Raw genomic sequence first — 23,668 nt, forward strand, 5'->3', positions numbered from 1 at the left:
CATATCCTTAAGTGTCTTTTAGCCATTTGAATTTCATCTGTTGAGAATTCTCTGTTCAGGTCAGTGCCCCATTTTTTAATTGGGTTAATTAGCATTTTAACGTCTAGTTTCTTGAGTTCTTTATATATTTTGGAGATCAGACCTTTGTCAGTTGCGGGGGTGGTGAAGATCTTCTCCCAGTCAGTGGGTTGCCTTTTTGTCTTAGAAAAATCTGATGTTTTTAACTTGATGATGTAAGTCAGCAATTCAAACTAGGTTAAGGTTACAGCAAGTTAGTCATACACGTTAAGATAAATATAATTTAATGCAGCTAGATGATCGATATGTAGATATATAAATAGGTGGATGATAAATAAGTGATAGAAAAATGATAGATGACAGATATATAAATTATATATCTGGATAGATGGATAGATAGATAGATAGATAGATAGATAGATAGATAGATAGATAGATAGATAGATATTAGATAAATAGATAGAGATGGGGTATTGATAGATTACCCTGAAAGTTAAAATGACTTTTAAAGATCTTACAATAAGCAGGGTTTAAAGTGTATTTGTAAAAGTTAGTAGTTAGCATTTCTAATCTTATCTCAAAAAAATTGCTACATATTGCTCCTGGCAGTGAGAGCAAGAAGTGAGAGGAGGAAGAAATGAACAATTTTAACTTACAACAATGTGATTCCACTAAGGAATGTTTAATAGTCTTAATTTACTCCCTCAAAGCCCCCCCCCCCAAAGGATCATAGCCAAGTGTGTCTTTCTGTGGAGAGGAGGGGAAAGTCTAGGCTGGTAAATTCTGAGCCTGTGGCAGGTATTCAGTATGGACAGACCACCAAGCCCTTGTTCTGTGATGCATTTCAGGGACACACAAGTTGACCATGAGAGGGGATCTGGGGTGACTCACCATCATGTCAGAAGGGATTTCTACCTAAAAACAGCATTTTGAGTCAAGAGGTGAAACCTGCTGTTTTTTCCAATTTAGACCCTGAATCCAGTGTGTGTCTGGTGTTGGGAGTACAGGTGGATCATCAGAGGGGGTCCCACTGCCTGAAACAGAAACCAGTTCTGACAGGTTGACTTGGTGTCAGAGGGCAAGGACCTAGATCAGAGAAAAAGAAGAAAACTGAAATGGAAACTAGAGAAGTGGAGTTTTGACTGCCAAAAGAAGTGTCCTTGTTCTTTACACCCTCAACATTCTTCATGATTTATGTCATTTTCTGGATCAGTACAAAGAAGAACTCATGGTCTCACCTTATACTCTAGTCCAACTCTACACCGACTCTTTACTGCAATTAGTGGCTGGGGACTAGTAATTTAAGATGTGCTACATTTGTTTGTTAAATAAAATTAACGTGGGGTCAGGAGTCTGAGTCAGCAACGAGTTGACAGGAAGTAGTAGGGAGGAGCCGTGTGTAGCTAGGATTCTCAAGTGTGGGCAGAGCAGAAGAGCATGCTGCTTTTGGGGAGCCTTGGACAAGAAGAAAAGGGGCAAGAAAAGAAGGGGCCAGCTACACAGCCACACAGTCAGACACAGAGTAAAGAGTGAAAGTAAGATTACAGAAGTAAGAAATGGAGAAAGCCCAGAAACAAAAGGTAGATGGGATAATTTAAGTTAAGAAAAGCTGGCTAGAAATAAGCCAAGTTAAGGCCAGTCATTTATAAGAAACAATAACTCTCCATGTGTATTTATTTGGGAGCTGGGTAGCAAAGAGTAAAGAGAGGAAAACAACCAACTGCAATCAGTAAAGATCCTTCAGAGAGCTCCAAACCCATCTCAGAACCATCTGAAAGAAGCATACTGACCTCTCTGTGTCCATGATTAAATGAGATGTGTGCCTTCTGAAAACCTGTGTCATTCTTTTCAACAAAACATTTTAAATTGCAAAGAAAAGAGCATCAAATGATTTTGACAGATCATATTCACTAGGAAGCAATTGGAATATGTTTATTCAAGTGGAAGGAGTCAGTGGACCAACTCTGAGAACCGTATTTTGCAACCTTTTAAAATCTTAATTTTTACTTGGATGAGGTTCACACACACACACACACACACACACACACACACACTATTATGGTTTCAGAATCCAAAAAATAGCCTTCACTTTGGCTACCTTTAATTTTTTTGTCCCACTTTTCTCCTTCTAATTCCTTCCATTGCTACCATTTTTCATGACCTTCCAGCCTTTCACAGCATATACATCTTTCAAAACTGTGGATGAGATGTAGAAAGGAGAACATGGTCAAATTATCAGCCTAAAATGGTCAATAATGGCTGTCAAGATGATAACACAGTATCATCTCCAAACGGCGTTACACGTAAATAGTAATGAATCATCTGAGCAAACGTTACACTTTGGCCATTGCTTCAGTATCACAAGCTGAGCATCTGTAATCTGAAATTCATCTAATGTGATTTACATGTGACTTCAGATGACACGTTCACTGCTGAAAGAGAGAGAGACAGACGAGAGAAAAAAAAAGCACATTGAAAGCATTGTATAAAATCACCAGTATGGATATTCATAACCAGTAGAAGTGCTAAGAATCACTAACTGTGAGTGCCCAGCCGTATAAATGACATCGATAGCAAACTCCTTCCCATCAGGGCTCAGGAAATATTGTTAAAGGCGGGGGATGGAGAAGACTGAGAACTGGAGGATAGGGAAGAGTACTGTGAAATGCCTACCTTCTGAACATTGGTTGGCTGTTGCACATGCAAACTCACAGTAGCTGTAGTTATCTACTCAATATCTGCACAAGATCAAGCCAGGTAAAATTCTAGTATGGATGAAGAGGGATTTCAAAGCCCAACCCTAGCTGAAGAGCTATTGGTAGCTGTCAGCTGGGCGAAGAGTCACTTTTTTAGGCATGTGTCCCATAGTCCAACGGATGGCCCCATACTCCTTCACTAATTCAATTCAGTGGATACTATTAAAAAAAGTATACTTTGTGCATGTAAGTACTTGTTTAAATATCGAATAAAAAGTAAGTGTATAAAGTTCATATAAAATGGAAATATATTTTTTGTTTATCTGGGTCCCTTCCACATCTTCTCTGTATATTTCTAAATATGAAGATTCCTGATGTCCAAAACATTTCTAGTCCTAAACACTAATATTAGAGCCTCAGATATATTAGGAAGAGTTCATGAGAGCTAACTTTTAAAAACTTTTTATCCAGATAAAGATCACCTGACAGTTTCTGAGAACAAATACTGGGTGCTGATACAAGCACATGAACATTATCTGCACACACCCTGTCAAGGTTCTCTTACTGTCTCCCTGTTACTGGAGAACAATCTGAGGCTGATGGAAGATGTGCCAAGTCAAAGGTCACACACCTAGTAAATCACACTGGACAGTCGAGTTTTGCAAGTCACATTGTACATCAAGATGTCATGCGCTTTCCCCCTGGTGTTTCAGTACTTAACACACACAATCTTGAAAATTCCCAAATAATGCAGAGGACCTGACAAAAATGTTTAGCACTGTCCATATCATATTTGACACTGCACAAAAATCTTAGCATCAATTTTTATAGAGTCTACTAATTAATCCAGTCTAAGTCATGTCCTTCAGGGCCTTGACACTCAGCAATGATACTGCTTCTGTACAGGACATGTGTGCCATCCTGGTCATCATAGGTCTGTCCATCATAACTCTGAATGCCTTCGACCTCTGAGCCTTTCATTTTTCTTACTTCTCACCTCTGACTAGCTATGTCTTCCATCTTCTTCCATTAACAGTTTCTATTTCACTTCTTTTCATTTCTTCTCCTGAAAGTATAAATCTAGTTTCTCAATATCACCTTCCTAAATCATGGCCTGCCTCACAACTGGTCACCTATCCCTCCAGTGAATTTCATACACTTTGCCTTTGAAAGTCTAGCAGGCAAACACTGTCAGCAGCCTTTCTTGAACAGAGAACTAGAATCATTTGGAAGGCTTATTAGAATCAATACCAAAAGCTCCCTGGATGAAACTCCTGTAATCTCTGTTAGAAGAGTCAAACATACATACACACACACACACACACACACACACACATGTATATATACATATATATGTATATATATATATATCTTAAAAATCAAATATATAGAAACACTATACAAAGTTCACAAAAGTTATTCTATTTGCAGTTGTACTAGGAGGGGGGAAAATGATAATTGAAGAGAAATTTTGATGATGCAGTTTTCTAATAAATTGGGAACAATGACCCTTGAAGGACCATAAAGAAAGTGAATGTCAAGATAATTTATTAGTGTTACATTATCTACCTCATTTTTCACTGTGTCTCACTGAACTATGATATCCTTAGAAAGCACCAAATATCCCCAGCATTAATGAACATTTTAGCAGTGTATCAAAAGCGAGGAGAGAAGACCAGACACAAAGCACTAGTTGCTGTCTCCTTTCAACACCAAAGGTGCTAAACAGGTGGGAAATGACTAGGATTGCTGTGTAGGTTCTTGGACTTAGAAGGCAGATCAGTAATGGTCAAAGGTTTGCAGCTGTCTCTGGAGACACTCCCACTTTCACGGGCTGACTGAGTATCCCTTACCCATTACAAAAGTGATGTTCCATAGACTTACTGAGAGCTGTTCCTTTATTGTAGAAGAGCCAGTTTCTACGCATGCCGCTTGGACAAGCATTTATATGTGATTGGCGGGAGGAATGAAACCGGCTACCTGTCCAGTGTGGAGTGCTACAACCTGGACACCAACGAGTGGCGCTATGTGTCCTCTTTGCCTCAGCCTCTGGCAGCCCATGCAGGAGCAGTGCACAATGGGAAAATATATATTTCAGGCAAGCCATTTCTCTAGTTTTCTTTACAAAGCCATCGTGCAAGGCACGTCCTTGACTCCGATGTGTCTGTCTTTCACAGGGGGTGTGCACAATGGAGAGTACGTGCCATGGTTGTATTGTTATGACCCTGTCATGGATGTCTGGGCCCGCAAACAAGACATGAACACAAAACGCGCCATCCACACTTTGGCTGTGATGAATGATCGCTTATACGCAATTGGAGGGAATCATTTGAAAGGTGTTCTCTTGTTTGTTTGTTTGTTTGTTTGTTGGGGTTTTGTTTGATTCTGTTCCTATTCCAGTAACATTTGCATCACACACTCTTTGCTTCAGGATTTCTTGTTAGATCATCATAGCTAACTATGTAAAAACCATGTTGACCAATTACAATCTACTGTGTGCAAATTAACAGTACCCTGGAGCAAGCATTTATTGTGTTTTAATTCTGCAGATAGGATTATGTTTAAGTTACCATACGCACTAAAGAAATGAATAATGATGTCTAAGGGGAAGAAACGATACCATTAATATCTGAAAAAGCACAATTTGTCGTAACAGGGAAACCAGTGAAATAAATTATTCCTTATCTCCAAAGTTGTAGTAATGAATTGTCCTCCAGAAAATTGTTTTTTGCTGCAATCATAAAGAACTGTTCTCACAGGTTCAGAGAGCTAATGTATGGATTTTTTTTCTTAAAGCAAAAATGTGGTATCTAAATTTAGAATTATTTCTTTTAAGTATTGAATATCAAATGATCTATGATTCTCAACTTGGATTGCTTTTTTATATAATTTAAGGCATTTAAAAATCTGTTCTTAGCTGCTTTCCTTCTCTGGATACGTTTATAACTGAGACCTTTTCCAGTTGATGTGACTTTAGAATCCTGAGGGTGTGTAGGACACTGCCTTTGCTGGGAAACAGATTCATGGTACTGAGCTTTGCCTCACCTACTTTGGGCCTCAGTTTCCTCGTCTCAAAAATTAAGAAACTGCTCTAAATTGAACTCTAAAAATCTCCGCCAGCTCCTGAGTGTGACAGAAGCAGGCATACCTGGAGTATCAATAGTAAAACCAGTGTGCTCACTTATCTGACCGGAGTATATGAATCCAAAAGTAGGTTAGACATGGAAAGTTTTTCTAATCTGTATTTACACATAAATTTAATACAAATCGCACAGGCTAACTTTTATATCTATATTTCAAATTCACATTCAGCCAAAAAGATGATGCCCTAATGTGTGCCTCCTGCTCCTCTCCGTGCCCCTCGCCCCCACAATAGCAAAGGACTCTGTCTTCAACTGCACATGGTTCTTTTCTTTTTGCTCCTTTCAATTTCAATGCCCCTTTTATTTCCTCACCTCAGTGTTCTCGACTAATTTTGTGGCTCTCAAAATAAAGCATACTTTCATTCATTCTCATAAGACTTTATCTATGTCTTAATGACTCTTAAATATTCCAGATAATATTTGGACAGGAAGATTGCACACGAACAGTCTAAGTAAGAGAAAGTGTGACTCTGCACACATGAGCATGGACAGACATGCATCAGAAGCATGTGACTGTGCACACAGAAGCATGGACAGACATGTATCAGAAGCATGTGACTGTGCACACAGAAGCACAGACAGACATGCATCAGAAGCAGGGGGCTGAGGCTGTAGTTCAGATGGTCATGTTTGCCTAGCATTCATAAGGCCCTGGGCTCAAGGCTAGCGTCTCAGAAAATGGGCATGGGGTTCGATTAACACCTATAATCTCAGCACTGGGTAGGCAGAGGCAGAGGAATCAGAAGTTTAGCATCATCCTTAACTATACACCAAATTTGAGGCAGTCTGGTCTACATGAGACCCTGCCTCATTCATATATGTGTGTGTGTGTTTATTATATTATTTAAATATAAATAACAATTATATACATAGTTTCAGGAGTCATAAAGACAAAGGAAGGTTATGGTTTGAGTCCTGCTTTGAAATAAATGAAATGCTGTATCATCCTGCTCAAGACATACACTACAACATATCTGTAAAGGAGGGGTACTGACCCGGTCACTTTGTGAGACTTGTACTCAGTCAGCATCTATAGTACGTATGGAAGGAAGGACAGAGAAGGCACACGTTCCCCTGGCATTGACTTAGAACCGCAGAATCTAGAATCCTTCCCGTGTGCTCATTTTAACCAGGGGGAGAATTGGCAGTGGGCACGTTGCTCTACTGTAGCACACTAATCTGTGTCACTGTGTATAAGCAGCTAGCGGCGTGAAATGGCCTGGCTGCTTTCTCAGGAAGGAAAATTACTCCTTGGAACTTGTCTTCCTAACTATGACTGAAGAATCTGGATATTAGTTAATGTATGCCTATCATTAGTTAATGTATGTCTATCAGCTAGAAAACAGCCATAGCATGCATTTAAGTAAACAAAATATCATTTGAACACCCCCCTCTTTCTTCTATGTAGCCCAGGCTGGCCTTGAAACCATGATTCCCCACCCCCATCTCAGTTTCATGAGTGATGAGTTACAGCCATGTGCTCCCCCCTTCTACCTCTCAGATTTTTTTCGCAGTTGGGTTTGTAACAAGGTCACCAAGAACAATGTAGGTTCTGGACTCTTCTGAAGGAGCCCTGCCTTTAGTTCATGGATTAAAAGGCCTTGGTGGAAACCTTCACGGTCACCTAGCAGATCCTGTCTCAAAAGACAAAGTGGGTAGGACCTGAAGAATGATATCTGAGGTTAACCTCTAGTCAACACAGACTCTCTCTCTCTGTCTTCCTTTCTTTCTTTCTGTCTTTCTCTCTCTCTCTCTCACACACACACACATACATTTTCTCTCACTCACACACACACTCACATACATACACACATATGCAAACATACATATACACATATGCACACTCACACACACAAACATACATACACACATACTCAAGTACACACACTCACACATACACACACACTCACACAAACATACATACATACACACTCACACATATACACACAAACATACATACACACATTCATACATACTCATACACACACACACACACACACACAGGAAAGCAGAGAGGCAGCATAGAGGAAGAAGACTCTCAGAGCTTAGAGCCCCAACTCCAAACCTTGACCCTTGGAAAAGTCTCTGCTCATCACTGAAGTTGTTTATATGTACTCAGAGTCTAGGAAAGGCTTAAGACCCAGAACAATGAATTTTAGTTGATTGAACCATTTTGAGAGAGTTAAATATTCAAGAAAAGCAATATGTTTCAGCCTATAGATGTCTGAGTTCTGATGCCCATTCCTCTGTATGCAGATGCCATCTTCAAAACAAAACAAAACAGGCATGGGTGCTTGTAAAGCTAGTTGTGCTGACCATTGTTGTCTTAAATCTTTCAAAACAATGTATAATAAATAATTTTAATAGGGTCTACCCCCATGCAATCAACCTTGTGATACCTACTTAAGCATTCTTGATTGAGTTAATCCCAAACACCCAAAGTCTGTTGGAGTCTCTGGGAGTTTTTGTTTGTTTATTTGTTTGTTTTTGTTTTTTAGAAGTTTCTGACACTTCTCCAAATTTCACTAATAGAATTATGCATTTGTGCCTTCACAGACACAATAGTTGACTTCTTAGCTGCAGCCCTCCTCGTTTTAAAAGGACTGTGGGAGTCACTGTTTTCCTCCATGCTTGCCTTTTCCTGTCACCCAGGTTTCTCCCACCTTGACGTCATGCTTGTGGAGTGCTATGACCCAAAAGGCGACCAGTGGAACATTCTCCAGACCCCCATCCTGGAGGGGCGCAGTGGCCCCGGCTGTGCGGTGCTAGATGACAGTATTTATCTGGTGGGGGGCTACAGCTGGAGTATGGTACGTGTCCGTGTGTCTCTCCTCCTCCTGTGTGTGCTCGCTTCTGCTGGTTCCCCCCATCTGTGCTATCACCCTGCCTATACCCCTTAGGAATATCAGGTTTGTGTGCAGGCGGCACAGCTCTGTAAGCAGGAAGACAGACTGGTAGGGTGCAGTAGGAATGACTTGCTAGTCCATCCACTGGCCCACAGCAGGTCTTCCATCTCCAGCTTATTCTTATACCCATGTGTTTGTAATTCTGCTTTCCAACTCCAAGTCAAAATGAAATTATTTTTCAAATATCTTCTAGACATTCAATAAGACAATCTGAAAAGCTTCTGACCAGAAGGAGCAAAACACGGAAATTAATTCTTCAATGTCTGTTAATTCTATTTGGGGCATGAATTTGCTTTTCATTCCCCCTTCCATCATGAAAATTTCCAAACATAAGCAAAAATTAAAATGATGGGAGAACTTTCTTTCCCCATTGTCAGTGCCACAATCCATCAATAGACCCTTCCTTTTAAGTTTCAATGAAAAAATTGAAGCAAATCCTAAATGTCATATTTCTAAAGATCTCAGCATTTATCTTTCAAAAAAAGTTATTCTTTTATGTAAAAAGTTGTATTTTATACTATCATTTTATCACACCCAAAAACTGCATGTCCAATCCAAACTCAAATTATCCCTGTTGGTTTAAAAAAAAAAGTTGTATTTTTCGAATCAAAACATTCCAATTAAGATCCAGCAAGTCTCACACATATTTGGTTGTTGTGTCCTGTAGACCCCTCTCGTCTAGAACATTTCCTCTGCTCCACTTTGTGTTCCCTGACTTGTTGACAAATCACTTCATTGTTAACCAGAATACCCTACATTGTGGGACTAACAAGCTCCTTGTGTTGTCATTTAGAACAGTTCCTCAGACTAGACTTAGTCAGGAGTTGATTAGGGTCAAGCTTTTCATTATTTATTCACATTTTTATTTTGGGTTTATGATATTTTTGTCAAAAAAAAGAAAGAAAAAAGAGCTCAATATTGCAAAGTAGACTTTGTGTTTAGATTATGTCAAATCAGGAGAGACCTCGGGCCTAGTTTCATTACTCTCACAATGGATGACTGTTTCTGTATTGCCTTATTGATCTATGCTAGCTTTATAAGATCAACTTGGAGTTTTAATAACTTTTTTATTTATTTTGCATCCAACAGGCTTATGATACACAGTTTTGAGGAACTTTTAAAATTAATTATACAATTAATTATTAATATAATTATATATAATTATTAATATAATCATATATTAATATAATTATAGAAGGCAACTATGAGTTGATGCATAAACTTAGACTTTCACACATTTGCCTGTTGTCTGGAGCCAGTTGTTGACTAAAAGAGTAGAGATGCATTCAAGCAGACCTTAAGAATATACATTCAGAAAACACCACAAGTTTTGTTGGGATTTTTAATTTGTTTCCTATGATTTAATTAGGCAAGGAAATTTTCACTCAAGCATTAGCCTTAAAATTGACAAAGGCACCAAAATTAAAGTCGTTGTCCATTTGCTGTGTGGCCTCTTGAAAATAAATGAGTCAACATGCGGAGATGTTTTCAGCCTACTTTAAAATGCTTTGCTATCTTGGCTCACATTCTCCACAGTAAAAAATAAAAACAAAGAAGTCAAGCCACAGTCTAATATTGATTTACTTCAACCATTTAAATAATAATGTATTTCCTTTTTTTTTCTTTAATTCAAGCCTACCAGAAAATTTTTATTTAGATTGAACACTAAAGATGTTCTAGGTATTTGTTGAGTTTGATCACTACCTGTCACTAGGTAGATAGCTTAGTCAGTAAGGTCCCATTTTGTCCGCATAAAGACCACAGTTTAATCTCTAGAACCCTCATAAAAATAAAAACTCTCGATGTGATGACTTGTAATTTTAGTTTAAGCATTGGGAAGATAGTCAAAGCAGACACTAACGTACTTGACAAGTTCCAAACTCAGAAGAGATCCTGTCCTGAAAAGCGGATACTTGAGCGAAGCAACACCAGAGTTTGTCTCTGTCCTCTGCAAACACATGTTCACTTGCACACACATACATGCTCCTGATTACACGCATGCACACACACACACACACACACACACCTACACAATTTTGAAATTTCAGTTTCAAATATTTCCTTGGAACACAACAGCTTAAAACCCATTGAGATCACTTGAAATGCTTTAGGCTGAGCAGAGAGTTGGTCTTCCCAGTGACGCTGTGAAGAATGACTTGGTTGTTACTGCTCTAGCGCCTCCCCTAAATACTCCCTGCTCTGCCGTTCCAGGGTGCCTACAAGTCGTCTACAATCTGCTACTGTCCAGAAAAGGGAACCTGGACTGAACTCGAAGGCGATGTGGCTGAACCCCTGGCAGGCCCAGCCTGTGCAACAGTCATCTTACCAGCCTGTGTACCCTACAACAAATAACAGCAGGAAATCCTGGCACAACGCCACATCTAGGATGCAGTGGCAGGTGACGCAGATGTCCTGCAGGAACCATGCATTCCAATGGTACAACTGCCAAAAGACACCTTTGCTTTCTGAATTATAAGTCACTACGGGAGAAAGAGATCTGTTCTAGAACAGACTGTGGTCTGCAGCACAACTTGTTGCCGGGACAGCCTCTTCCATATCAGACTGGTTTCAATTTGTCCCACCTCTACACAAACTCACGTGAAGCTAAACTTGCAAAGAGAAAGAAACCACAGAAGACTGGCCCCAGAAATCTAAGATCCGTATTGTGCATTGTGTCCTAACTGCATGTGATAGGCGTTGACATTTGGAGGATATTTTGTACATGAATGATTCAAAATCTGACCCACCAGAATGCTTACCCTGCATTCCAGAAATTGCCACTTGATTCTGTACTTGTAACGCTTGGCTTCTTCACCAACTCCATAGGTAACACAGCAACCGAGAACCCCAGAAGATGGAAGATGGGCATCTTTGTTTCTACACAATCATAGTTTGTATTCCTTACAGCTCCTTAGGAGATCAGGGACAACTCAGCTGTTGGTCTTGTTAGCAATTGTTCTTTGCCAGAGTCTTAATTTCATGACTTTTATTGTCCTTGAAAATGAAAACAAAGCACATTCAGTTGTTCTTCAGCTCCCAGAATCTTGTGATTCCTCATTTTTTACAGCGTTTTATGTAGTGAACATAAGGACAATTTGTCTCAAAAGATAAGACCAACAAACGTCATCACAGAATATCAGAAATTCTGTTGCATAACAAGTTGTCCCAAATTTAATCTTTAATGAAAGCTGACAAATCACTTTTAGGAATTCAGGCATACAAGAAAAAATTTCTCTTGAGAAAGATTCCAATTTTCTTTCTGAATCTTAAAACACATGACCTTCAGCTGAAGAGATTACTCAGTGGTTCAGAGCACTTACTTCCCAGGCGGAGGACCTGTGTTTGGTTCCCAGCACCTACACGGCGGCTTACAACCATCTGTAACTCCAGTTCCAGGGCAGCATTGCACCAGGTATGCATGCAACGCACTTACATACTTATAAACAAAACACTTGTACATGTGAAATAAAAATAAATGAATATTTTAAAATAATTATTAAAATAAACCTTGCAAACTCACAGTACCTAACAGTACATTTCCTTACCTTTGGCTGGCTTCAGACACTCGGTTCTCATTATTCCTCCGTTTGTCAGCAGAGATGCCTGCACTGGGTTCAGTGAGAATTGATGCTTGTCTTTAGGAACTCAGAAAAATCAAGAGAGCATGACGCGCTCTCTTTGTGGCCAATCAGAGAAGCAAAACTAGCAGAAACATGAATTTGACTTTCAAGCTCATCTGAGTTTGAGCAACAACTGGCACTGACAAGTGACTAAATATTTTTTTAATTACAAAGAAGTGTTGGACCCCTTCAACAAATGTGATGTTTAAAATACCAGGTAAAGGAAGCCACAGATGAGAACAAATGCCCTCATGGTAGCTTTCATGAGCACCTCACCATGGCTGGACACACCAGAATCCAACAATGTTTCTACAGAAAAGTGCAATCTTTGTTGTTTTTGTATTTATTTGTATGTTCAGATCCAAAGGATCCGTTGTAAAAATATATATGTGAATATATATATACATAACCAGTGCAATCAGCTTTCATTTTTTTTCCTTGAAAACATATGAATACATAAGGAAAGACAGTAAGAGCGTGGGAAACCCCCACCAGCATCCCGAAGAGCACGTGCCGTTTCAGAAACCGTATTCTCAGCCATCGTTGTTTCTTCCAAACGTCGTTTCTACAAGGGTTTCAGCTTTCCTTAGGTTTGTTCTTCACTTTATTTTTTTTCTCTAGCCAATTTAAATAAAGGCATTTATGAAAACTCTACGTAACGCTTTCAGTATTTCAGAGAGATACAGACTTCCAGAAGTGAAAAGTGAATAAAGTCACAAAGAATGTAAATTTTGTACAGCACTAGAATGTAAATGACGCCTGCTTGGAAGGGGAAAATTTAAATAAAACTTTATGTACAATTTATCTGTCTCTCATACACCTCCTTATACAGCACACATATCAACTGGATTGTTTCAAGGTTTATAATATGTAAATGCCTAAATATTTTTATTCTACAGATATTCTTTGCAGGTCTATTTCACTTTCTCATAGTATGTAAAAACATGGTATAGACAACATGAAAACATTATAAAATAGTTCTAGAAAACTGGTTGTGAATTGAGAATTCTATGAGTGAATCTAAGTTTTCTATCACAAGTACATTACATTAAGGCAGAAATTATTCAAGACTGAATAACTAAATGTATATGGGATTTTATTTATTTATTTATTAAAGATTTCTGTTTCTTCCCCACCGCTGCCTCCCCTTTCCCTCCCCCTCCCCCAATAAAGTCCCCCTCCCTCGTCAGCCCAAAGGGCAATCAGGGTTCCCTGCCCAGTGGGAAGTCCAAGGACCACCCACCTCCATCCAGGTCTAGTAAGGTGAGCATCCAAACTGCCTAGGCTCCCACAAAACCAATAAACACCTTAGTAACCAGCAGAAACAGCTGTATTCCTAAAGAATAATGGGAGCCCATATTTAATTAAATCAGTTATAGAAATGCAAAGTAGTTGAGTTGATTTCCCTTTAAAGCAGATCTGACAAAGAAGTTGTGCACGGAAATTAGAGGGTCTGTGGGTGAGACGGAGGGAAGCAAGACCTGAAGCTAACAGGAGCAACAGGATCGTGATCCTAGTGTGTTTCCTATTGCTATGACAAAACACTGGCCAAAAGCAACTTGGGGAGAATGGAGCTCATTTGACTTCCTCTCCCACATCACAGGGAAGGTAGGAACCTGGGGGCAGAAACTGAGGCTGTAGAGTAGTGCTATTTAATTGGCTTGTTCCCTGTGACCTGTTCACTTTGCCTCCTTCTATAACCCAGAACTACCTGATCAGGGGTGGTACTGCCCATAGTGGACTGGGCCCTCACGCATCATCGTTAATCAAGAAATTGCCCAACAGAGTTACCTATGGGCCACTCTTTTGGAGGCATTCTCCCAATTAAGACAGCTTCCACGCTATGTCTAGGTTTGTTTCAAGTGACACAACCCAGCTATCTAGTCAAGCTACCCTCCTGGCAAAGAACGATGTAAAATCGGGACCTAGCATCTGAAGCCTTCAAGCTGAGAAGAATTGACTCTGACGTTTTCCAGATCATTGTTCAAAAGAGTAAATTCCTGAAAGACTGACGACCTTCCATAGTGGTTCCTGAAAACAAGAGCAATGGACTTCTATTCTTTCCACTGCATCCCCTGTATACTTAAAACAAAAATCCCTCTCGAATGCAGCTTCCACTGGCATCTTACAAGCCAAGCAGAAAAGCAGGGCTTCTTCCAAATACACGGAGACCAACCAAGCAGTTGAGGGCATGCTTGTCTTTTCCCTAATCTTAAGGAACCACCGAGTTTGAGTCCACATGTAGACTGCATCATTTGACTCTGACATGTAGTTATCCAATGCTTGATCACATCTGAGGTGAAAGAAAGAAAGAAAAAGAGAAAGAAAGAAAGAAAGAAAGAAAGAAAGAAAGAAAGAAAGAAAGAAAGAAAGAAAGAAAGAAAGAAAGAAAGAAAATATTCTGAAGAAAAAAAATACATCCTTTTCAGGATGTTCTCCTAACTGGTAAAAGTTAGTGGGATAGGGTCAGGGAGTGCATTTCTCACTAAGTAAGCTGTCTGTCACCTTAAAGTAGGGATTTGTTCTCTCCAGGACGATCTTTCCTCAGCTGTCTGGCTCTTGTCAACATGGTGAGTATTAAGTATGATATCCAAGACGGCATTGTTAGGAATGTCACACTTCCAATTACACTTGATTCTTTATATCAAAATATAGGTGCTTTTCAGGTGACAGTGTGGTCATGTCCTGGCAAAGATTGTAGGTTGAAAACATTGTAACTTGAAAGTGTGTCTCATTTACCTTACTGCATACCCTAGTGATACAACACATTGTAGAAAATCACCTAAATGGCCATGGCTCACTACTAGTACCCAGCATCATTTTAAAAACTTTTACCATGTACCACTAATCTGAAAAAAAAAAAGACCAAAAGTCAAAATTTGAAGTATAGTTTGTTTGTTTTCTGAACACGTCTTGCCTCAAATCACTGCCTCAAATCAAAACCCAGAGACGTCTGTATTTGCAAACTGAGCACACAGACATGTGTGCACAAATAAGACTAGCAAAGCACACCAACACCAGCTGGCAAAGCTTGAAACCTGAGTGGAAACTAAAGTGAGAAGCGGCTAACGGTAAGTGTGAGAAAATCCTCAGCTCGATAGTATGAACTGTGTAGCCATAGCTATAGCGTGAGGACATGAGCAACACAGCCAAGAGGTACCGGTTACTGACTGAGGTTTCTTCATGGATATTTAGTCCATGTAATGTTGCTGTAAAAGGTCACAATGAGCAGAATCTGTGGCTGTGGTGGTTTATTGTCAAATTGACTGGATTTAGAATTACCTAGGAGACACACTTCTGGGCGTGTCTGTGAATGTGTTTCCAGAAAAGTCTAATAAGGAAAGGAAATCTATCTGGCACATGAGTGACGCTTTCACAATGGATGGGTTCAAGACTGAGTGAAAAGGAAGGAAAGGAGAAGGTCAGGTGAGCATTGGTGCCCCTCTGTTTACAGACTGTGAACACCAAACAAGCCGCTTTCCCTCATTGCTCCTCAATGCCTTCCCATCACAATGGACTGTATCCCCTCAAACCAAAGAAAACCTTCCATCTTCAAGGTGGCTTTGTCAGGAGTCTTGTCACATCAATGAGAAAAGTCATTAGTATAGTGGCTCACAGATCTCCAGGTGAGACGTCTGATATCACAGAGGCGACATCTGGGAAAAGCCTTCTTTCCTTCCTCCTCCATCTTCCGACCTATGGAAAGTAAGAACACTTATGCCCACACATCTTGATAAGGCTAAACGTCTGTTGAAGAGCAGAGCTTGGATTAATAGCAAGATTTAAGGTCGTTTCTAACCCCCAGCTGCCTACAAGAAAATGTCTTCTACTGGTCCCTTGATTATCACAGAATTTGGTTAGGGGCTGTTTTGGGTTTTTTCCCCCACATAAATACTATGTGCTCTAAAATAAAGTGGGCAGTTATGACACACATAGACCTATGGTGGTGTGAGCGAAAATCAGAGAAGTTTAATGGCAGAGAAGGCACTGACTTTGTGACCTTGGAAGGTTAAGTTTTCTCAGTCTCATTTTTATCATTAATATGTAAGTGATAATGTGCTCCTGAAAACACATCATTAGGAGAAGCAGATGTAAAGAACCTTGTATGATGTGCCCCCCAGCTATTCCATGCAGCAGCCTAGTACACCATCTAGCCTAGCAGACGAGAGCCTCCCTGTCTGTCCCTCAGCTTCAGTTTCTTGTTTCTTTTCATGGTGTGAATTTAGACTGTTCCACAAATACAGCTCTATTCCTCTATCTTTTCCCGTTCTTGTAAATTTTCTCCACAAAGGACATCATTTCCTGCCCAATGTGATCTATAAAAAGTCTGTCCTTCAAGGTCCAGTTCTGCTACTCTTTTCAGTAACCTCTTGCAAGCACAACACTTAGGCGAATATTTTTCATTTTCCTTCCTTTTAACCAAAGACTCTCTGACTTTCTCAATCCTATGCTATTTACAAGGTCTAATATGACTGACCTTCTTAGAGTTCTTTGAAGTTATTAATAAAGCATAATAGGTGTATGAGCTACAGATATTTGTCAAATGAAAGTGAAATTTTAGTAATTATTAATATGCCTTAATGTCAAAGTGTGGGCAAGAACAAGTAGAAAAAATAAAATTAACTATAATACACTATCCAAAATAGCTCTTACTGTTTGGAGTCTGGGCTCTCCCCAGTCTTTTGCACTTATATATTTATGCAATCTATAACAACTAAATATAAACTTTTTACAAAAACTTTATTTTTAAAAATTATAAAAATTATATCATTATCCCCTTTTTTTCATCCCTCAAACTCCTCCCATGCAACTCTTTTGTTCTCTCTCAAAATCATGGTCTCTTTTTAATTAATTGCTGTAACATACATCTTATATACATGTGCTTAAATATATACTCATACATACATAAATACAACCTACTCAGTTCATATAATGTTACTTATATGTAGATGATCTTAGGGCTGAACAATTGGTATTGAATAACCACTTGGGCAGATCTGCACTGAAGGAGACAAGTTCTCCCTCTCCAACATTCCAAAGTTGTTTAGAGCGCTGTTTCTAAACTCGTGGGACTTTAGAGCCCCATGAGTGTCCCCTTCCACGTAAGCAGGTCCATTGCTGTCAGCCTTGTTTGGGTCTTGCTTAGGCAGCCATATTGATCAGACTTTGTCGGTATAACATTTCAAGGTGACACAATCTCGTGGCAAATTTCTGTTCCACTGGCTTGTATAATCTTTCTGCCCCCTTTTCTGCAAAAATCCCCGAGCCTTAGGTGTGACAGCTGTGTGGTAAGTCTATCAGTTGGGACTGAGCAGCATATCCTCTTGTTATCTGCATTTTGACGTGTTGTAGTTTTCTGAAATGGCTCATGTCTATTGCAGAGAGAAGTGTCATTGACGAGATGGGAAAACTACACTTACTGTGTGTATAAGAATAAATACTTATAACTAAGCATTACACTGAGATTCTTTTCTAGAATCTATGACTTCACTATCCCTGGCTAGTAAGCTGGGTTTCCTGTACCAGGCATAGTTCTATCATGCTGAGTGGGTTTTTAGTCCAATTAGAGAGCTGTGGGTTACCATCAAGCTATTGCACCCTTAGTGTTATCATGCCCTGCTGGTCAGTGGTGGTGGTGGTGGTCAATGCCCTAACACCAGGCATGAGAATTGTTTTGAGTTATTGGTCAGGATTGTCCAAGAGACTGCCAAAATACTGTAGGCTATTGCTATTCTACCCAGAAGTGATAGGTAAGTCCTATTGCTGAAGACACCATGCTCTTCTGACACAGGACCTGAGGAACCCAAGCTGGATCTGAGATGAAAACCTCCTTCCTGAGGGCTAGTTTTCATGGTACCAGAAGGCACCATGAAAACTTCTAAAGAAAGAGGCAAGCAACTGCCCTACTAAGTTTTGCTACATGACTCCATGTGGTGAGGTGGTGGGTATGGTGATTTTTAACAGTTCCCTGTCACACTGAATGAATGCACACCGGCAACTTCTGAAAGTTACAGTCATGTCATAGATAGTTCTCAAACAGCTCTTTGGTGTGAGTCCCATCTGTTTACTCCTACCAGTTACCAGTACTGTGACACCATCACATTTAGATACAGATACCAAGTCTATTTCTCAAATGACGTGGTTCATCCAGTATATCTGTGACCTTTTCCTCATTTAACATTTCTGGTGAGACATGTAGGCCTTCCCAGAATTGCTATGCTAAGCTGTGCTTTCCCTCTGAATGGACCTAGATCAAGCATGGGAACTTCTTTACTTTTTACAAGTAATTCTTTACTTTTCTTTAAAAGCAACTGAGATTATTAAAGCCATCTGAAATGAGATGCTCTATTAAATTAATCCATGCCTCTTTCAGGATGAAGGGCTATATTAATCTAATGCACAGGAAAAAGAAGACATTAAAATCAAAGTACACTGGGGGACAAATAAGATACATGAGGTCCAAAGACAAGATAGAATCCAGGCCTCAGGCTAGACCACCCTAGGATGGTCATCTTCTCAAATTATTAGAATGTTTGATACCTGTACTATACACAGATTCTCAAAGATACTTCTTTATGTGGATGGTAACACACACACACACACACACATGTGGTTTTATTGTACTATATACATATATCCATATATGTAAGTATATGTTTCGTTTTAACTAAGCTCCATGATATAGAACAGGCAATGCCTAAAATACGTTTTCTCACAGGTTCTTGTGTATGGTATCACAAAATATAGGGGAGTAGTAAGGAATTATAATCCCTTGTTATAGTAGAAACATTCCTGACTCTAAAATGTTATTTGTACCACCTTGAAAACATAGGCTGTACATGAATTTTCTCAGTTGTGATTGCCACAATAATTTCTATTGTAGTTTTGATACAAAGGTATCTAAGTAGCTGCAACCTAATTGCCTCTGTCATATTTACTGCTTTTCTACCATTTGACAGTCCTGAGAATGAGTATTTTAAACCTTCTGTGAAGTCTCCCTCCAGTACACAAATGGAATAGCATTGTGCGGTTCTGGTCCCACCTCAGAAAATGTTATTTGAGATGTTCTCTTTGCAAACAGTGAGGGTGAGTCTGAACTTAAGCTCTTGGTATGTATCCCCAGTATTATGTTGGCAGTCTATTTCTTCCTTCTGCCCACTGTGCACAAAGCTCTTTGATGTATACTGTAAAGAATGTGAATAGGCACGAGTAACCATATACACGGTCTGTGTGCATAGAAGCATACAAATAGGTGCTCTGGGTGGTCCAGACAGAAAGGACTTAAAACAGAGGGGAAGAGGTTCCTGTAACATCAGTTCAGAAAAAAATGTCGGAAAACATTAATTTTTTTTTCTATTAATGATTGTAAGATAATTCTTAAAAATATATGAAATAGCAATATTAACCAAGACATTTTCATATATGAAAGCACAAGAACAAAGATATACTACAACAGCCAACTCCAGATTAATGCATGGAATGGTGACATAATTGATGAAGAAACCGTGAAGACCAAGAGAAATCGTGTGGCCCACAGCAGACAAACAATACCATAAGGCCTTACTAGAGAGTTATGAAACTAATTAGGCTTATTAAATTCTTTACAGGAACAACATTCCAATGTGAGCTAATATTTTAATCTCTGAGGTCATTTTCCAGTTCTGTTCCCAAATTGACCAACCTTGTTTCGGGACAAAGACTAATGACATGGTAAAGGGAAAGCAGAATCCTAGTAGCTGTCACAGAAACGGAGTGATAAAATTAGATATTAGAGAGCCCTGAAGATGGAACCTTAATAACATAATCTTCTCAAAAGAAGCCTGGAGTTTGGGGCTACAGAGTTCTACAAGAAGATGAAGACCTAAACCAAAAACTTCTAGAAAGCAGAGGAACAAAAACTACAGTGTCAAGGTGTTTAAACCTTTTGAGTGAGCACTGCTGTGGGCAATGATCTTGTACCCTGACCCTGTAAAAATTTATCCATTGTATTGCTTTAATAAAATGCTGATTGGCCAGTAGCCAGGCAGGAAGTGTAGGCGGGCAACTAGAACAGGAGAATTCTGGGAAGAGGAAAGATTCAGTCTTCACTCATCACAGAGAAAGTAAGACACAGAGAAAGCAAGATGAGAATGCCTTATTGACAAAAAGGTACCAAGTCACGTGGCAAACACAGACAACAATTATGGATTAATTCAGGATGTAAGAGTTAATAAGAAGCCAGAGCTAAGAGGCCAACCAATTTATGATTAATGTAGACCTCTGTGTGTTTCTTTGGAACTGAATGGCCGTGGGACTGGGTGGGGCAGAAACCTCTGCCAACAGAGCACAGTCACTCACTGTCTCAAGACATGTAAATTTGGGGTTGGAGATACTTACTGCTTAGTGGTCAAACACCTGTTTGTCAATTATGATGTTTTGCATTCAAGCTTAAGTACCACCAAACCAACTAAGCAAACAAAGACATAAGACAGGAAATGGAAAGAGACTCACTCCTGATGTCGACTTTGAAGTAAAGAAATCGATAAATGTGATAGATACATTATTAAAATGCAGAGAAAGTGAACAAATAAAATTAAAGTCGAATTTTGCTGTAGAATTAGCATCTAGTTCTCAATAGCATTAGTATTTTACAACTACAAGTGTAACATCTTAAATGGTCAGTATGAGACTGCAAACTAGTCACTTTCTTTGTTGCTGCAGTGAAATACCTCACAAAAAAACAAGCTTACAGTTTGAGAGTAGGGGAGTCATGAAGGAGTGTTAGGTATCTGGTCCCATGGCATCCACAGTCGGGGACAGAGAACAATCAGTGCTGGTGCTTAGCTTGTCCTCTCGTTGTTCTCCAGTCTGGACCTCAGCTTATTGAATGGCACTATCCACATCCAGGGTGAGTATTCCCACCTGGAGGAATCTGATCTAGAAACAGTTCACAGGTATGCGCAAGGTTGTCCCTCCTACGTGACTCTATACCACGTCAAGTTGATAACCAAGATTAACAACCATCAACAACACAAACAACAAATCAGATCCAGCAGAGAAGCCTGACGAGACAATCTGGAAGAGAGAGTAATAGAGGAGATGGAAACTGAGATGCAGGAAGAACAAATATGCATTAAAGTGAAGGAGAGTTGTGAAAGAGAAGAGAGGCAACAGGGAAGGAGTATCCCACTCTTGGACCAAGTGAAAAGGCTGAGATCAGATAATACAGAGGAACTCTTAGTATGGTGAGAATTTACCAAGCTAACCAAGATCAAGGCAGGTTTGAGAAGTTTGAAGCAGGATAAAGACAATGCCACAGTGTCCTGTCCTAAATGGCAATGTGTTAAGAGTAGTTAAATTCCCCCCAAAGAGAAGAAATGAGGCTTAAAAATAGAAAAAGGGAAAAAACATCACAGTATTGACAAAGGAGAGGCAATGTAGCTTTCAGCTTAGTTCTTAAAAGAAATAACGAAAGCCAGACACACCAGGATCGTATTGTGAACGTGTGGAAGAAAAGAGAGGCCATCCTGGAACTATACATCTGGTGAGAATCTATCTCTATAGCTAAAACAAAAAGGACAGAGAAACAAAAGCTAAGGGGCTTTGTTAGCCAGAGGTCTACACTTAAAGAAACAGCAAAGGGAGAATTTCAGACAAACTGAAATGATCCCATGAGGAACAAAACACTAGGGAATGGAGAACAAAGGAAGAAATACTGCATGTGCAACCAAAAATGAGTTTGGGACAGATAATTGTGAGTTTTTGTAGCACTTAAAACACATCAACATCTAAAATGTATGAGTCACCCAAAAGGCTAGAAAGAGTAATAAATGGTGGATAAATTTCTAGAAATAAACTAATGATGTCCCATGTACCAAGAAATATTAGAGAGGCTAAATTAATCATTTGTAACATCAAAGATATGCATTGTAATTTCTAGGTTAATCATTAATAAAATAATAACATGAAGAATTAATAAATTAATAATGAAAATAGAAAAGTCCAGTTAATAATTACTTAAGAAATACCTTAAATAGGAAACAAGTGGCAAGATGGAGGTGCACACACAGACACAATGTTAATTTCATTAAAGACAAATGGATTAAATTTTCCAAGTAAAAACTATTGGATGCTCACAGGAGACAGATAGTAACATGTCAATGACAGCTGATGTAATCATACCATCAGTCATTACATGAAGTCAAGACAGAGTTCGTCAAGATCAGTGTGAATCTGTCCTCCATTGATAGCCTCTGGATTGACTTTTAAAATATATTTGACCCACATAGGAATATAACATGATATTTCAGCATTGCTAGATGCTGTTCTACTTATTATACATCACTTCATCACTTGTAGTTAACCAATGCTTTGAAAAACTATTTTAGATAAAACTTATCTGATTATGAGGCTTGACAAATTGCTCAGGAGTAAAAGGCACCCACTGCTCTTGCACAGTGGTTTACAACTGCCAGTGAGTTATTCTAGCTTCAAAGAGTTCAACACCTTCTTCTGACCTTCATCAGTACCGACACTGACATACGAATGCCCACACAGAGGCACACACATACAGGTAAGTAAAATTAAATAAATATTTTTAAAATAAAGTACTAATCAGGAAGCAAAAAGGAAAGAAAAACAGATGCAGGAGTCTGTATGCATACATATATATGTATCTATACATACCAGAATTTTTTATCATGTTCTTAGCCCTTTAGGCCATTTCTCATGGTACTTTTTAAAAAAGCACACATGGTCAAAGCACCCAGGAATTATACCTTGCATAACACCCAGTGTCTACCCTCCACACACAGGCAGCTCTCTCAGCATCCTTGAGAAGAGCAGCAACAGTTCAAAGAACTCCAAAAGTCAGTCAGAGCGAGAATGAACTGATTATGGTGACACGCACATACACTCTGAGATTGAAAAGGTGGGGCCTTGACTGTAGAAAAACAAGTGTGGTTTCTTTTTTAAAAGTTTTCAAAAAAATAGGCTTGTTGCAGGGAAAAGGTTAAGAAACGTATTACTTGAACTGTCCGCTAGACCTTCATATCCAAGGTTGACCCTTTCGGTGCCAGCAGAGCAGATCAAATGGACTAAGTGGGAGATGAGAGGTTAATACGGAAGCAGAGAGGACTAATAAGCTCCAAGGTGCCTGTCTCACCAAGACTTTGTTAATCTGCAGCGGCCTCGCTCATTCTCTGAGTGTCAGTGTTCCACACCAATTACAGATCTCTGAAGGGCCACCCAAGCAGAACTGTGCCCTTAATATGTAAGCCGACACTGCTGTAGCTAAGATTGCTATT

At 39.4% G+C, this 23,668-nt stretch overlaps 1 protein-coding gene across 1 annotated transcript in view; it reads left to right on the forward strand.

Annotated features, from left to right (window-relative positions):
- Positions 1-13,185, forward strand: part of Klhl14 (kelch like family member 14) — a 107,184-nt gene extending 93,999 nt beyond the window's left edge. The window contains exons 5-8 of the mRNA XM_050135067.1: positions 4,622-4,812; positions 4,892-5,050; positions 8,510-8,667; positions 10,975-13,185. Of these exons, the coding sequence (XP_049991024.1) occupies positions 4,622-4,812; positions 4,892-5,050; positions 8,510-8,667; positions 10,975-11,115 (649 nt within the window). The 3' untranslated portion in view covers positions 11,116-13,185. The remainder of the gene's footprint in view (positions 1-4,621; positions 4,813-4,891; positions 5,051-8,509; positions 8,668-10,974) is intronic.
- Positions 13,186-23,668: the final 10,483 nt, after the last annotated feature.

The sequence above is a fragment of the Alexandromys fortis genome, unplaced genomic scaffold (assembly GCF_014885135.2).
Source record: "Alexandromys fortis isolate MF-2015 unplaced genomic scaffold, M_Fortis_MF-2015_v1.1 scaffold_25, whole genome shotgun sequence".
In the NCBI taxonomy this organism is placed as follows: domain Eukaryota; kingdom Metazoa; phylum Chordata; class Mammalia; order Rodentia; family Cricetidae; genus Alexandromys; species Alexandromys fortis.